General features: G+C 42.9%; 1 protein-coding gene across 1 annotated transcript in view; it reads right to left on the bottom strand.

Annotated features, from left to right (window-relative positions):
* The window catches only part of Atp13a5 (ATPase 13A5), a 118885-nt gene that overhangs the window by 36995 nt on the left and 64834 nt on the right, over positions 1 to 17056 (bottom strand). Inside the window, exons 15-20 of the mRNA XM_057764243.1 lie at positions 13517 to 13603; positions 12746 to 12902; positions 8527 to 8644; positions 3219 to 3343; positions 2075 to 2235; positions 296 to 412 (exon numbers count right to left, since the gene is read on the bottom strand). Of these exons, the coding sequence (XP_057620226.1) occupies positions 296 to 412; positions 2075 to 2235; positions 3219 to 3343; positions 8527 to 8644; positions 12746 to 12902; positions 13517 to 13603 (765 nt within the window). The remainder of the gene's footprint in view (positions 1 to 295; positions 413 to 2074; positions 2236 to 3218; positions 3344 to 8526; positions 8645 to 12745; positions 12903 to 13516; positions 13604 to 17056) is intronic.

The raw sequence follows: 17056 nt of genomic DNA, 5'->3' as shown, positions 1-17056 counted from the left end.
AAGGCTGATATGTGGATCTACTAAGAAGCTGTCCCAGGTAGAGAAGGGAGGAAGGAGGGAATCTGAGCATGGGCTGGCCGTTGAGCTAACCGCATCTATCAGTACTGATGTCTAAAGGGCAATGGTGTGTATGTGCAGGATCTGGAAGCTTTAGACAGGACCAGGAACCTCCTGGGAGGTCAAGGTGCTTTTAGCAAGGCACATTCTCAAACCCACACCCACCTCAGTGACCCGTCACCTTCTTGGTTCTTTATGTTCCACTCACTTGAAGACCCTGACAGCCACCAGGACTTACTTTGGGCAGCATGCTGTAGAAATGCTGAAATAGCACTTGGTATGACTTCCCACTCATTGCAAAATGGTAACCTTTCCCACCAGGTGCAGAACTGTTTCCGATATCAATGTAGGTTTCCTAAAATCAAAAGGCATTGTTTATCTGCATGGACTCGTAAGCGGCACCCGCTGCCCTGTGAGGCACGGAATAAAGTGAATGTGTGTAGCACAAAGAAACAAGTATCAGCAAGTGGGGGTGTCATGTGCCCATGGACCATCAATCTGCAGAAAGAAGACAAGCAAAATGCCCCCAGAATTATGTATATATCTGATGCTCTAACAGCGTCCATCCTTTCCTGTGATTACATCTTCATAGCAAGATGCCAATAACGTCTCTCTGCTTCCTCTTCATGTATCTTTGTGCTTCCTAAGATCTTGTAGCATTCATTTACCCGTTCCTTCATCACAAGGAGGCATAGTTTGGTTCTTCATACCTGCTATTGCTTGTGTCTGGCTTCTGACTTTTGTTTCCCTACTAATTCCCTCACAGTGTCCAGAGCTTCTTCCACACCTATGTTCCTGTGCACAGGTTATCATACGCTCCCAGACCCTTCCCTCCTTGCCATTCACAGGTAGCCCCCTTGGCTGTTCTCTGCTCCATCCTGGCTGACAACACAGCAGGACACATTGGATGATGTCCATTGGCTCCTCCCATCAGTCACCCACAATGGCTGCTCTCAAGATTTATCAACAGGCTTTATATCCCTGTAGGACTAGATTTAAACAGTACAAGAGGTGAGACTATTTTATTCATCAGAGAAATACATACCATAGAAAACACTGTGTTTAGAAGGGGGAGGGGAACTGTTGTCCTGAAGCAACAGGAGGGAAAACCAACCCTCCTCATCCACTGCCAAACGCAAACCACTGAACCAAGACAGGAATCCCTTTCCTTGGAGGAAGGCAGGGAAAGAGCCAGAGGTGAGGAGAAAGACTGGAACTCTGAAAAGGTATTAATATTATGAATGTGGGTACAGTTGGCCTGTTTGTTAAATTAGTGAAGGCCCGGGGTTCTGGAACACAAGGAGATGCAGAGACTGTATGAAGCAAACAGGTTCACAATGAAATGAGTACTAGAGAGACACAAAAAGCACAGGGGCAACCACCATCTCTCAGAGCATACGCTAGTGGAGGTGTCACCAGATGAATCACCTCAACGAGCCGGGGCCACTCTGTGTATGGGTCAGTCTGTGTGCTGCACCAAAGCCCCCTGTCTACATCAGCCTGGAACCAAGATGTATTTGTGTAATTCCTTGCTAGTGGGATCAGGCCTTTGAGGAACACAAAAGTGGAGTGTTGGGCCATGGTCATTCTCCTATGGGAGGGTTTTCCCCAGACAAGAGAACAGGAAGCTTGCTTTCTGGAAAACCCTACATCTGTCAGCTTTCCAGCAAGGTGCTATGCAATACAGATGCCTGGGGGGATGTGTGTGGCATCAGGGCCGTGATCTCGTGTCTGCTGTGAGGCTTACCGGTGTGCCTCTGCGAGCTTATTGCCTTCCTATCCGGGGACTCTGACTCAACCGGTGCAGCCTGAGGTAGGAGGTTTATAAGCTCGCCAGGCGATGACAGTGTGTGGCTGGATCTGCGAAAATGTCACTGGAAACATTTTGCATAGTGTCGCACTTGAGACACACCACACCTGAGCTGTGATAACTTCCAGGACTCAGGGGGTTGTGCCATGCCAGGGGCTGTGTTCTACAAACCTGGGGCCAGTCAGGGGTCTTTCAGCATCTGCTCACCTTTCTTGCAGGGCTGGGCTCTTGGGTCCCCACCAGCTGCCAGGTCACAGAGGCAGGAAGGAGGTCTCCTGGCTCGTTAGCCTCAACAATGATGACCTGGTTGCCATGAGGAATCATTTCAGAATTCTTAGCAACAGTGATGGCGGTTTGGAGGTTGTCGCCTAGATAACAGAGAGACTTTTAAGGACAATCCTACAGCCACCGGAGTGAAGATGTCTCTCCCTCCCTTTGTTGCTGCTCACTGAATACATTTAGTGCTTTCTGCACTGTCTTCTATTTCCTCCTACCCAAGTGCATGCCTCTAGTGAGCAAACACCAGGTTCAACATCTCTCCCAGTGTGTGTTTCCAAGTCAGGCATAAACGAATGAAGACGTGTGTGTGTGTGTGTGTGTGTGTGTGTGTGTGTGTGCTTCATGGCTAATATCGAGATAACAGATAGCTCTTAGTGGTGAACATATGACTCCAGGCTAAATCACAGTATGTCCCTGGGATGTGGACAAGAAGAAACACTGAGGATCAGGACACACTTGGGTTTGCTTACCATGTTCTGTGCCTGCCATCTGTCCACGTATGTGTTGTGTGTGTGTGTTTATGTGTGCATATGTATGTGTTTGTGTGCATATTCATATATGAGGTCAGAGGTTTCTTCATTAATCATACTCCACGTTATTTTTTATTTTTGGCAGAGTCTTTCTCTGAACCTAAAACTCCTTGATCTGCCCAGGCTATGGCTAGCAAAACCTCAGGATCCTCATGTCTCCACCTTCCATGGCAGTATACAGGCATGAGTCACCTCACTCTGTTTTTACTATTGATTATTATTATTATTATTATTATTATTATTATTATTTACATGGGAGCAAAATTTCTGAATTCAGCTCTGCTTGCAGGGCAAGTCCTTTGCTGACTGAATCATCTCACAACCTGTGTCCACGTATTTCCATTCCTAGAAGCCCAGCCCGAATGAGTAGTGCTGGGCAGAGAACAGGATCCACACTGCCTCAGAAACCGCTGGTGCTGCTCGCGGGTACTGCAAGGGTGGCAGGACCACACAGCGTACTTCTCTCTACCTCAGTCACATGGATTTGCTCAGGTCATGCTTCCTTTCAATGTGCTGCTGGCCAGGCTCTGGATCCTACATACCTGTAATCATCACGGTCCTGATGCGGGCCTCACTCAGCTCCTTCAACACTGGCTTTGTTTCTTTTTTCAAGCGATTCTCCATTATGAGAAGTCCCAGGAATGTCAACTCGGACTCCACGTTCTCCCTTTGGATTCAGGACAAAAATGAACATTTTAAGGTGGAGCAGTGCGGTGCTCATGGCTGATTTATTTCTTTTCTTTGGAACCCCGTCTATGTTTTATCAATAAAATAGTACACAGATTAAAAAAGAAAGGAACCAGGATAATATAATAAAAAGCCAGTGGCCCTGTCTTTTTCCCCAAAGCAACCACTTCCAGTTCCCAACTACATCTTAGAAATGGTGTTCTTTCTTCCCACTCTTGTTCATTTCATTGTCAACCACGGAAAGTTTTTTCTCCAAAAATTTCAGTCTTTCAAAATCAATATTTGTCTGTGTGTGTGTGTGTGTACGTGTGTATAAAATCAGTTTGACAGTCACCAGTCACTAGGAGCATTCTTCATGAATGCCATCCTCACCACAATGTCTTATGATCATAATGTATCCATTAAGTACTAAACTGTATTCAATTTGTGCATTAAAATGATCTAATATTTTCTTACTAAATAGAAGTGAAAACTCACCAGTTAATTACACTTATCATCTATGTGTGTGCTCATAGGCATGTGAATTTTTGCCCACATGTTCGTGTATGCACATGTGTGTGTGATGCCACAGAAGCCAGGAGAGAGTGTCAGATCCCCTGAAACTGGAGTTATGGGTGGTTGTGAGCTGGCATTACGTTGCTGGGGGCAGGCCTAGTTCAACCTGTGCTCCTTGTTTCCTGGTTGGCTGCCATGTGAACCTCCCTGGGTCCCACCGCAGCACAGCAGATAGAGGTACTCCCCTCTGCTTTCCCTGCCGTGACTATCTAAAATTCCGCTGAAATTGAGAAGGGGAATTAGCCCTTCTCCCTTGCAGTGTTTCTGTCAGGTATTGGGTCCTAGCAGTGCAAAGGTAATTAACCCAGCACGCGAAGACAAACTGGAAATGGACTGAAGTCGTCAATGTAAGACTGAAAACAGAAACTCAGGGAGGAAATCACAAAGGGACATTTTCTTGAGATTAACCTTGTCAATGATTTTATGGTTATGACACCAAGAGATGGGCACAATGGCAAAACAAAGGAGTGCTTTTGTTTCAGATGCAGTTCATCGCCTCAATCAGTTCTTCGGGCAACTGAGCCTCTACTCTGGGACCATGCCATCAGCCGTTGTGCCCACCACCCTGTCCTTCAATGCCAGCCTCTGGCAAGTTTTGCCTGCACTTATTTAACTCATATTTTTGTTTAAATACCTCTCCCCAGAGGATGTCTTTGACCTCCTTAGATGAAACTATAGTGTACATTCTTAAAGGTTCTTCCCACTTGGTTCATTTTTCCCCTCTGAGATATTTAAGAACCACCAAGAATACAATGTATTATAGATGTATTTTATTATCTGTTTCCCCAATTAAGATTTAAAATACTTGGGGTCAAGGAGTTCATTTTATTCATTTCTGTAGTTTCTGAACATTTAACACAGACTGCATGTTAATAGACATTTACTAAACCAAGAAAAGGTGAGGCTTTTTTTCTTTTCTTTTAATTTTTTTGTTGTTGATTTTATTGAGCTATACATTTTTCTCTCCTCCCCTCCCTTCCTCTCCCCTCCTCTTCTACCCTCTCCCACGGTCCCCATGCTCCCAATTTACTCAGGAAATCTTGTCTTTTCCTATTTCCCATGTAGATTAGATCCATGTATGTCTCTCTTAGTCCTCATTGTTGTCTAGGTTCTCTGGGATTGTGATTTGAAGTCTGGTTTTCTGTGCTTTATATTTAAAAACACATATGACTTAGTACATATGATAATTGTCTTTCTGGGTCTGGGTTACCTCACTCAATATCATGTTTTCTAGCTCCACCCATTTGCATGCAAATTTCAAGATGTCATTATTTTTTTCTTCTATGTAGTATTCAATTGTGTAAATGTCCTGTATTTTCCTTATCCATTCTTTGGTCGAGGGGCATTTAGGTTCTTTCCATGTTCTAACTATGACAAACAATGCTGCTATGAACATAGTTGAGCACATGCCCTTGTGGTACTATTGAGCATCCTTTGGATATATATACAAAAGTGGTATTGCTGGGTCTTGAGGAAGGTTGTTTCCTAATTTTCTGAGAAATCGCCATTCTGATATCCAAAGGGGCTGTAGCAGCTTGCGCTCCCACCAGCAATGCAGGAGTGTTCCCTTTACCCCACAACCTCTCTAGCATAAGTTGCCATCAGATTTACATTTTGATATACATTTCTTTGATGGCTAAGGATGTTGAGCATTTCTTTAAGTGTCTTTCAGCCATTTTAGATTCCTCTGTTGAGAGTTCTCTGTTTAGATCTTTACCCCATTTTTCTTTTGGATTATTTGTTCTTTTGATGATCAAATTCTTGAGTTCTTTGCATATTTTGGATATCAACCCTCTGTCCAATGTGGGAGTGAAGATCTTTTCCCATTCTGTAGGGCTGCCATTTTGTCTTGTTGACCATGTCCTTTGCTTTTCAGAAGCTTTTTAGTTTCAAGAGGTCACATTTATTAATTGTTTCTCTCAGTGTCTGTACTACTGGGGTTATATTTAGGAAGTGGTCTCCTGTGCCAATGTGTTTAAGTGTACTTTCCACTTTCTCTTCTATGATGTTTAGTGTGGTTGGTTGGCTTTATGTTGAGTTCTTTGATCCATTTGGACTTGAGTTTTCTCATGTCCAAATGGCGATAGATATGGACTTATTTTTATTCTTTGACATGTTGATATCCAGTTATGCGAGCACCATTTGGTGAATATGCTTTCTTTTTTCCATTTATATATTTTGCTTCTTTGTCAAAAATCAGGTGTTCATAGATTATTATCTATGTAGGTGTGTGAATTAATATCTGGGTCTTTGATTCAGTTCCATTGGTCCTTCTGTCTGTTTTTATGTCAATAAGGCTGTTTTCAGTACTGTAGTTCTGTAGTACAGTTTGAAGTCAGGGATTGTGATGCTTTGAGAAGTTCCTTTATTGTACAGGATTGTTTTAGCAATCCTAGGTTTTTTGCTTTTACATATGAAGTTGAGTACTGTTCTTTCGAGGTCTGTGAAGAATTTTGCTGGGATTGTGCTGGGCATTGCATTGAATCTGTAGATTGCTTTCAGTAAGATTGTCATTTTTACTATGTTAATTCTACCTGCCCAAGAGATTGAGAGATATTTCCATCTTCTGGCGTCTTCTTCAATTTCTTTCTTCAAAGATTTAAGGTTCTTGTCATACGGGTCTTCCACTTGTTTAGTTAGAGTTACTCCAAGATACTTTATGCTATTTGTGGTTATTGTGAAGGATGATGTTTCTCTGATTTCTTTCTCAGCCCTTTTATCATCTGTGTACAGAAGGGCTACTGATTTTTTTGAGTTAGTCTTGTATCCTGCTACATTACTGAAGGTTTTTATGAGTTGTAGAAGCTCCTTGTTAAAATTTTTGGGGCTGCTTATGTAAACTATCATTTCATCAGCAAATAGTAAGAGTTTGACTTCTTCTTTTACAATCTGTATCCCGTTGATCTCCTGTTGTTGTCTTATTGCTGTAGCTAGAACCTCAAGGACTATGTTGACTAAATATCGAGAGAATGGACAGCCTTGTCTGCTGAAAGGGCTAGGTCTTAAAGAAGCTTTTCTTCTGCCATTCAGTGTTGGTTGATTTCTAAGTTCTTTCAAAAATCTCTTAATTTCTTTGGTGACTCCAGTTTTCAAAAAAGTTTTATTTTCCTAATTGTAAAAAATTGTTAACTATAATTTGTCCTAATAAAAATCAAAACAATGTTATTTTACCCTGCTCAAGAAAAACAACTAATGTCGGGCGATGGTGGCTCACGCCTTTAATCCCAGCACTTGTGAGGCAGAGGCAGATGGATCTCTGTGAGTTCGAGACCAGCCTGGTCTACAAGAGCTAGCTCCAGGACAGGCTCCAAAGCCACAGAGAAACCCTGTCTCGAAAAACAAAAAAACAAAAAAACAAAAAAAAAGAAAAACAACTAAATAACAAGAAACATTTTGGATTCCTGATATCTCTTGGGAAAACTTGTAATGGGTGGGAAGATAGCATAGTCTACTATTGTTTGTGTGTTTGTTTGTTTTTTATTGCTAAAAAAGTGCATTTTGCTATGGCTTTAAAATGAGACTACAGCTGTGCTTATGTGTCACAGCTGGACTATCTACAGTCTATCACTGGCTATGCAAATCTCTGGTTCACTCATGACCTTAACACTATTATTAAAATTTGTGTATAGAAATTTACAACATCCCATGAATTATGAATCTTTCTGTTTGCTCAAGGCTAGTCAACATCTGAAATGTTAAGGTCGTGGATGTCACTCTTATCTGAATGAGCTCTATGACTCTATTTCAAAGACAAAAATGTCTTATCCGAAAAGCTCCTTGAAGATAATCGAATCCTGTTTTATAGATGGGGAAGCAGGCACCGTGTGAGGCATCATTATCTTAGAAAGACATAGGTTGCAGATAGTAACATTGAACCAAGTACGTTGGTACCCTATACAAAGGAGCCAATTATATAGGAATGAGAATCTCTGAATTAAAAATATAAATTTAATAAATCAAGTATAAGGACTATAAAGGCTATCACCTGTTTAGTTTTCCTGTTCTTTAAATGTAGATCACAGAAAATGAACCTTTAAAATCTGGGAGAAAGCAGTGTATAGATTATCTTCTAAGAAGGGCAATTCATCCCTTTAATGTAATTAAAAATACTGAGTTTTTAGTTTCTATATGGAATTCAATTTGTACTCACAACCTCCCTCCCAGATTTGAGGGAAATAAGAAAGCTGGACCTGAGAAATTCCAGAAAGAGGGAGCGGTCTGAAAACTTCCCAAATTTTCAACTGTGTTCCCTAGAGGGACACCACAGTATAATGTGAGACCTCCAAAGTGTGTTGGCCACATGATGTTCAGAGGTGGCATGAGCACTTGATGTGAGGGGACAAAATCCAAGACTATGCTCTGTAGGGTAGGGCAGAGGTTAGCTGTGGGGTCTGGGAAGTCTCAGCTGCCATATTTCTTCTATCACAATCCACCATGTGCCCTGGGCAAGCCCTACCTGTAGTCGGTCATCTCCAAGCCAGAGGACTAAATGAGAACAGTTCTCCACCCAAGAGCTTCCTAGTGATGCGAGCAGCCATCAGTCCACCTCCAGGGCGTCTGCCCTGTGTGTACAAAGGCCCTCCCAGGTCTGGATTTCCAGTTCCTTACCTTGCTAAACGGTCCACATCGGAAAGCTTCTCCACATTCAGGGTTTTATGGGCAAGGGCGATGACACGGAAGCCTTGCACTGTGTAATTCCTCAGCTCCTGTGGGAAATTCTTGGGCACTGTGAGGAGAGAGGGGCAGGGGCTGTAGGTTCGCAATGAAGATGACCTAGCATCCAAGCGACTGTGGGAACTGCAGGATGCGTTCCAGCACTTCAACTTTCACTTTGTAAAAATGCTTTGTTAGAAAACATAGAGCTTCAGACAGAGGTCACCAACAGCGTCACAATACTCTGATGAGGAAAAAATGGCAAACTTACGCTGTTCCTTAGCTGTGCTATGTCCTGGTTCTGTGTCCTAAACTATGTTAAAACCTCATCCCTAATATGGCTGAACTTGGACACAGACCTTTGGAAAATAAATAAGCTATGAAGGTGAAACTTTCTTGGGTGTGATTAAAGTACAGGACTATATAAGAGATGCTCTCTCCTCACCAGGATACAGCAGCAAAGCGGGCATCCACAAGCTGGGAGGCTACCCTCACCAGGAGCCAAATTATCCAGCACAGCACAGCTTCCAAAACTATGAGAGATAGGCATCTGTCGTGTAAGCCACTCAGCCTGAGGCACTAAGTTATAGCAGCTCCCTTAAGATGACCGAGATGGATCTGACCAGTGTCCAGTATACTGACTGGGTTCATGAAGGACAGAGTTCATAACTGTGTGTTCTTGAGTGAAATCAGAGAAGTGGCCAATCTTCCAGATCAGGGTTGATAATGTTCAGGCTACATTTGATGCAGTTTGTTCTTGTGAATAAATTTTGAGCTATGTCTACTCGCTTGTTTACTGTCCGTGATGGCTTGGTGGACACAGTGGCAGGGTTGGTTAGTTGATGCAGACACTGTGTGGCCAGAAAGGCCTGAAATATGCACTGAGTGACTCTTTACAAAAATAACTGCCCAAGAATTCATACTTGTGTTTGTATTTGTGTGTATGTGTGTGTGCGCGTGCCTACGCTCACACGCACAACTGTGCCTATGTGGATGTCAGAGGGCAAGTTTGAGTATCCACTTTCCTCATTGTTTTGAGACAGCGTCTCTTCTTTGGTTTATTGCTGCATAGACCATGTTAGCCATCCTGAAAGCGGCTGACATTCACTTGTCTCTGGCTCCTGGCTCCTAGTAGGGGCTCACTGACGTTACAGATGCATACATTACCCATCTGGCTTTTAAGAGTCAGTCTAGGAATCCAAACACAGCCTGTCAGACTCCTAGAGCTTTACCCACTGAGCCACATCCCCAGCCCACAGCTCTGCTTTACATGGATGCTGACTCAATGCCGCACTTACATGTTTGGCGTAAACTATGTCTTTGCATTTCTAAATTCTTGGTGGCTTCTAACGTGCCCATGTGAGGGTGTCAGACGAGAGCTGAAGAACAACAGTGGCTGTGGTGGCCTAGACAGTAGCACAACCATGGCTGTGGTGGCTCAGGCAGTGAAACAATTATGTTTTATTCTCCATTCTACTCCCAATTTACTTTCTGACTTCAACCTATTAAACCTCTTCTGCACCTTGGCTTACAACTACAGCATGAGTGATGAGTAGATCTTACCTTCCCGTTTATCTTGGACTCTGTGTATTTCTAAAATATTCCCAGAGGCATGGATCTAATCTCAAGGAATCTTCTAGCCCTCATTTCTTTATAGTGTGTGTGTGGGGGGGGAGATCAAAGGTCAAGGCAAAAGGTAGAATTGTATGAGCTGCTGTGAAGATAAGAGTGGCAGACCGGAAGCTGGACTTCTGTGCCTTCCTGACATAGAAGGGGCAACAGGGAGATTCTCACTAAAGTCTACATGGCTAAACACAAAAGAGAATAAAATCAAATATGGTCTATACCCTGTCTGAGACATAGTTAATGGGATTTGGGAGGAAGGTCAACATCTGGAAGAGAGGTCCTTTCTTTCTCATTCTGGGAATCAGACACATATCTTGTGCATGCTAGGCAAGTCCTTCATCCTTGACCTAGAAAGGGAAACATATGCCCAACTGTGGTGGCACAGCACTTGGGAGGCAGAGGGAGAGGCAGACCAATTTCTATGAGTTTGAGAGCAGTCTTATCTATAGAGTGAGTTCCAGGACAGCCACTGTTGTCAGAGAAATCCTGTCTCAGGAAAAAAAAAAAAAACAAAAAACAAAAAACCAACAAAACAAAAGAAAGAAAGTGAGACTTAATAAACATTCATGAAAATTTAGAATTCTGGGCACAGCTGGAAGCTAATCATAACAAGTAGATGAAAGCCAGGAGGAAAAAAATGCCAGTTTCATCCAAGTGAATTTATTCGAATGCACAAATTTTTTATAAATTTGGCCACCACTTAGGATGTGCATATGTTTAGGAGAATATTAAATAACACAGCTCGTCTCAGAGTCGGGACCAGAAAGACAAAAAAAAAAAAATTGCTGGGAAAACCATCTAATTTAGTCTATTCATGTCTCCCCTGAAATATTTCTCTTTTAAAAAATATTTCCAACTAAGATCTGATTTGATTTAAAGCTCATTTCATGAGCTAGAATCCATTACCAACACTGCTTGGGTGGCCAAGAACCTAGGACTAGATAAGCATAGGCCTGGGGGAAACCAAATACTGTTGTTCTGCTATAGGAAGATAGCGATGAAATGATTCCAAAAACATTTGGTTATACATCAGTGCCTTGCTCAGCCATCATCAGAGGAGTTTCCTCCAGCAGCAGATGGGGACAAAGACAGAGACCCACAGCCAGACATTGTGCAGAGTGAGAGACCTTGGAACACTCAGTCCTAGATGGGATGTCTCCACTAAATTCTGCCCCAAGAATTCAGAAAGCTCCACAGAAAAGGAGGAGTAAAGAGTATAAGAGTCAGACGGGATGGAAGACACCAAGGGTACAAGGTCTTCTAAACACAGAAACACTGATGGACATAGGAACTCAGGCAAGACTGATGCAGCAGACATAGGGCTTGCACAGATGTGAACCAGATGTGAACCAGATGGGGCCTACAGCTCTGAGAAGCAATGGACACATGCCCCCATCCCTAGAGAAGCTAGGTTCAGTTGGTAACCACTTGCACATGAGAAACTAGTGTTGCCCAAAGGAGTTTCACTAGGGAAACCCTTAGAGTCTGCCCCATGTCCTGCAGGAGATGCTAACACAGAATGAACTCAACGGCATCTGTGGAGGTTCCTTGTCTCAAAATGTTCTGTCAGGGCCCTTTTCTTTCTGTCTTTAATACCTTACAGGTCCTTTGCATACCCGTTTCTGTTTTGTTAGATTTTGTTTTATCTTGTTTTATTTTATTCCTTAGATGTCTGTTCATTTCTAGCAAGAGACAGAAAGGATGTGGATCTGAGTGGAAGGGGAGGCAGGGAGGAACTGAGTACTTGGAGGAGGGAGAACCATAATCAGAATATATTGTAAGAAAAAAATCTATTTTAAATAACAAAACAAAGTAATTAAAAAAATTCTCAGGGTGGGGAGATGACTCAACAGATACAAGATTCCAAACTTGATGATCTGAGTAGAAGTTCTGGGACCTACGTGGTACATGCTGGAAGAACAGAAATGACTCCCACAATTTTCATCTCTCTCTCTCTTTCTCTCTCTCTCACACATACATGTGCACACACACACACAAACAAACATGCACACATGCATATGCACACACAGACAGACACACATTACACATACATACATACACACATGTACACACATACATACACACACATACACACAAAGAGAGAGAGAGAGAGAGAATTTCCTATCAATTGCTCTGTCTCAGCTGCTAATAGCAGAGCCAGCCCTGTTCCCTTTGCAGGAGTGCAGAGTACCCTGTTATTCAGATCTGGTCAAGTGTTTGGATCCCACCCTAGGTTCCCCACTAGTCATCCAGCCCACGTACCTCCTGCAGCTTAGCCTTACATCTTCTGCCACGACACCCCACTGTGGCTGTACTTTGCTGCCTGTGTAACAGCCAGATGTTTACTCTCTACCTCTGCACCTTTCAGTCTCCCCCTCTGCACCACAGGATCTCCCAGGCTGCTTTCACCTGCCTACAAACCAACCCGCTCCTTTTACTGGCTTTGGTGGGTTGAGATCTTCATGTGCTTTTATTACAGTGGTGCAGAAGTTTGCTTTCTGGGTTTGGCATTTGAAATGGTTTTTCCATTGAAAGATAAAGTCAGTACCTGTTTCGGATAGGCAGAACCTGGCTACCATTTCTGGAGCACCCTTCATGTAGACCTGGAGGCGAAGGTCACCAGCCAGCTGAGCGATCACAGACATCCTCTGTAGGCCAGAGGAGAAGGGAAACTGGCGCAGGACAGTAATGGCGTCCACCGGACTCTGCAGGGTCATCAAAGAGAAGGAGACCAAAAAGCCTTCAAGCATTACTCGGCCAACCAACAGGGGGTTTCTCATCCGATGTGCCCAGCCACATCATGGCATATTATATCTGTTAGAATGCTTATATTTTTCTAGCCTATTCAAGGGTGACTCACTCAATATATTATCTGGTCTCAAAACCGCTTACTGGTGGCTGCCTGGAGAAATCCTAATCTCCTTCCAGGTCATCCTCTGTGATGGGATGCTTCTTTTTCCCAGAAACACTATTCATTCCCAGCTCGGCTCTCCCACGGCTCGTTTGTCAGCCTTTATTACAGCGCTTGGCAGGGTGTACTGCGCTGGCTTGCACTTGTATTGATTTCCGACCACTGTGTGCTCTGCCCGTGCAGAACCCAGCAGTGAAGTCTAGCTCGGTGCTCCAGCGCGCATGGACACTCACTGAGTGTTTGCTGGAACACTAATGAGGGAAATTGGGATTGTAGGCATAGCCATACCAACTATGGAATCTATTAGGATAAAGCCTAATAGGAGAAATGTAAAATATGTGCAAAACCTGAACTGTCTCTCCAGTGTCTGGGGGAAGGAAATACACGATCGAAGGAAGAAAATCGTACCTGACTGGCTTTTGGTCCTGGTTTTATTATGGTGCTTGAATCTGACAGGCCCAATTTGCAGGAAGGCACTTGGCAATCTTCCATGTTCTGTTTACAAAATGAAACATTCATAAGATTCCTTGGAGACAAATAGGAAGAAACAGTTTTCCATGTGCAATGTGCTAATATTTTCAAAAACCCTTTTCAGGTAGCTTCTCTTCCCAGATATTTCCTTAAATACCACCAGTGTCAAATGTCTGCCATTTTCATTAACAATAAGGACTTCATTGTAAAAAATGTCAACAATCCCAAAGTACTGTGAATACAGTCAGGTAGGAAGGAGGTGCGAGGTGTGGGGTGTAGGGTCACTGTTCTTCCCAGTGGCTGTGTCTAGTGGCTGGAGGAGGAGGTTGGATCTTTAATCTTGTTTATCACAACAGCTCTCTGCTGTGTTAACAGCTATGCCCCCAAGATAAACACAACAACACAATTTTATGTTACCCCTGTGTTACTGGTCTAATTTAGCTAGAAAGCTAGCAAGTTGGCCATGACCAAAGTAAAAAGCACAGTTGAAAATGGATATTATTTCTTGGCTAAAAAAGCCAAATATAGTCATTAGTATTATTGAGAAATCAACATTAACCAATATCAAAATATTAGAAAAGAATTTACTGTATTTTTTTCTTAATAATCTGTAAGGATATTGTCCCTCCCTCTTTATATCTAGCAGGTTCCCGGCTAACAAAGAATTAACTCAAGGCTCCATCAGATCCAGACTACATCTCAGGGAAAAGTGCTTTGTTTAGGGGTGAATATGACCATCTTGATAGTTCTTGTAGATGTGGCATTAAAGATTCATGTTCACAAACAAGATCCCAATGTGTGCATCATTAGTGCAGATAGAAGGGGCCTTACTGGGATCAGGATCCATGTGCATGTAGTCACGTGGTTACGGGCCATCACTACATCAGTTCTGCTGGCGCTGGGAGGGCTCTGTTCTTCGCGTCATTCATTGCTTTCCCTACACTTAGACCCAAGAAACTGGGTATGATTCTTGCTTCGCACCAAAACCTTCCTCAGAGCCACCAATCTCATCTCAACATACCGATTTTAGGAATTTCCCTTCACACCAGGTTTCCCTTTTTAGGCACTGGTCTTCTAGAAAGCCAAAACTTCCCACTATTTATCCTTGCATTAGCTTCTTGTGAGGAGTGCTTCACGTTCTGGCCATCGTTTGATCCCATTATGTTGATCCTAACATTAAACGTTTTCCTGTGAAATATGTGTGTGTACATGCACATGCATGTGTGTGAATCCAGGCGTGCAAGAAGATGCATTCAGTATCTGTGATGGGTTTTAGATAGCGTCTCCGAAGGGGACCCAGAACGTTAAATCGGCTAAGCTATGTGACCAAAAAGCCCCAAAGATCCATTTGTCTATGCCTCCCCAGCTCTAGGATTACAAGTTCATGACACCATGCCAATCTTTTTACCTGGGTTCTAGAGATCAAGCTCGGATCCTTGTGTTTGCAAGGCAAGCACGTTTCTACCTGAGATCTCTCCCCAGTCTTTCCATGCCCTTTATATATTACTTTAAGTGTTTTTGATGTCCCTCCCCTTTCTTTAGAGGTCAGCATAATGACAATAATCAAGGGACTTATTAACAAATACTCGCTATTTGTTTGGCATTTTATAATGCCCAAAGTCACTCCAAATCTCAGTACTCACCCGAGTCTGTGAAGGAGGCGTTCTTACTGCAAATGCGCAGATAAGAGACTGAAAATCTTAGATATAGATCCGCGTGGCCAGGGACAGGTGGAGAGCAATATTAACTGTCACAGCAGCACCCAGGACAGATTTATGGTTTGTGCCCTTCAACTGCCACTCACACCCACCCAGCTCAGAAAGTAGGATTAGTTTGAGCATGGTTCCTCTTTGTTCGTGTATAAACCTCCACTGTGCAATACAGTAGCTATCAGCCACTGTGACTACTTAAATTAAATCCACTAACAACAACTGCAATCAACAACTCAGTTCGTCACTTGCATTTCCATATTGCAAATGTGTGTTAGTCACATTGGAGAGTCTGCTTTAGACTACTCTTTCTTCCAGGCTGTCGGGGAGCATCGGTATCAGCTTATGGCCGATCTAGAAGGAGTTAGGGTCAAATGGGTTTCATGAATGCTACGTGTCATGTTCTCCCTGGAATATTCAAAATGCACCATAGTATATTAAAGAATAACCCTAATCAAAAACTACATTTAATTTAGTTTCAAGAGCAGTTCCTCAAATTATGAATTTAGGGACTCCTATACCATGTTATACCCTGTAACATAATTATCTGAAAGAGAGGTTGACAGATCCTGTCAGGATAAGACTAGAATTCATCCAAAGAGGATTCATTTATTAATAATAATAATAATAATAATAATAATAATAATAATAATAATAACTTAGGTACTGCAGGAGCAGATGCTGGAAAGGTGCCACTGTGTGTCTCTCTACCTCATATGTTGGGGCTGAGGAGAATCTGATTCTGAAAGAAACTCTATGATATTTAACTTTAATAGTTAATTTGACACAACCTAGAATCATCTGAGAAGACAATCTCAATTATGGACAAACGTAGGATGAACTGTAGCTGTTTTAATTACGTGCTATGAGAAGCCTCAGAACGCTGTGGGTGGCACCATTCCCTAAGCAGGAGAACCTGAACTATATACAATAGGATAGAAATCAAGGAGAACACAAACAGGCAAGCAAGTGAGCATGTGTGCATTCATTTCTCTCTGCTCTTGATTGTGGATGTGATGTGACTAGTTATTTGAAGCTCCTGTCTTGACTTTGCCACAACACTGGACTGAAAACCTAGAAATTTAAGCTGAAATCAACTCCCTAGGTTGTTTTGTGTTAAGATATTCTTTTTACTCTTCTGTCATGCGTTCATGCTGACCACAGTTTCCTCTCCCACTCCCTACCTCACCTCCCCTCTCCCCAGATCCACTCTTCTTTCGTTTCCTGAAAGGGGGGCTTCCTGGGAGTATCCACTGAAGAGGGCATAACAAGTTACAATAAGATGAGGCACAAACCCTCATATCAAGACAAGTCTAGGCAACCCCATATGAAGAAAAGGATCCCAAGGGCAGGCCAAAGAGTCAGAAAGACCCTCCACTCCCACTGTCGGGAGTCCCACAAGAGCACCAAGCCACACAGCCATACTATATAGGCAAAGGGCCTCGCTCCGAACTTACAGGGTGCATGTTTATCACGTCAGTCTTTGTGAAGCCCTATGAGCCCCGTTAGTTGATTCTGTGGGCAGTAGACTCCTAGTATTTTTGACCCCTGGGGCACCTACAATCCTTCCCCTAGCTCCACCTAGTGTTTGACTGTGGTTTTCTGCCTCTGCTCTCAGCAGTTGCTGGATGATAATGCCTCTCTAATGACAATGGGGCTAGGCACCAATCTATGAGTACAGATGAATATCATTAGGAATCATTTCATTGATTTTTTTTGACAGTTGTGTTTGGTTCTATCATGGGTCTCTGGGCCATCCTGGATATTT

The sequence above is a fragment of the Chionomys nivalis genome, chromosome 3 (genome assembly GCF_950005125.1).
Source record: "Chionomys nivalis chromosome 3, mChiNiv1.1, whole genome shotgun sequence".
Taxonomy (NCBI): Eukaryota; Metazoa; Chordata; class Mammalia; order Rodentia; family Cricetidae; genus Chionomys; species Chionomys nivalis.
The sequence above is the reverse complement of the archived record's forward strand: the minus strand, read 5'-3'. Positions and strand labels throughout refer to the sequence as shown.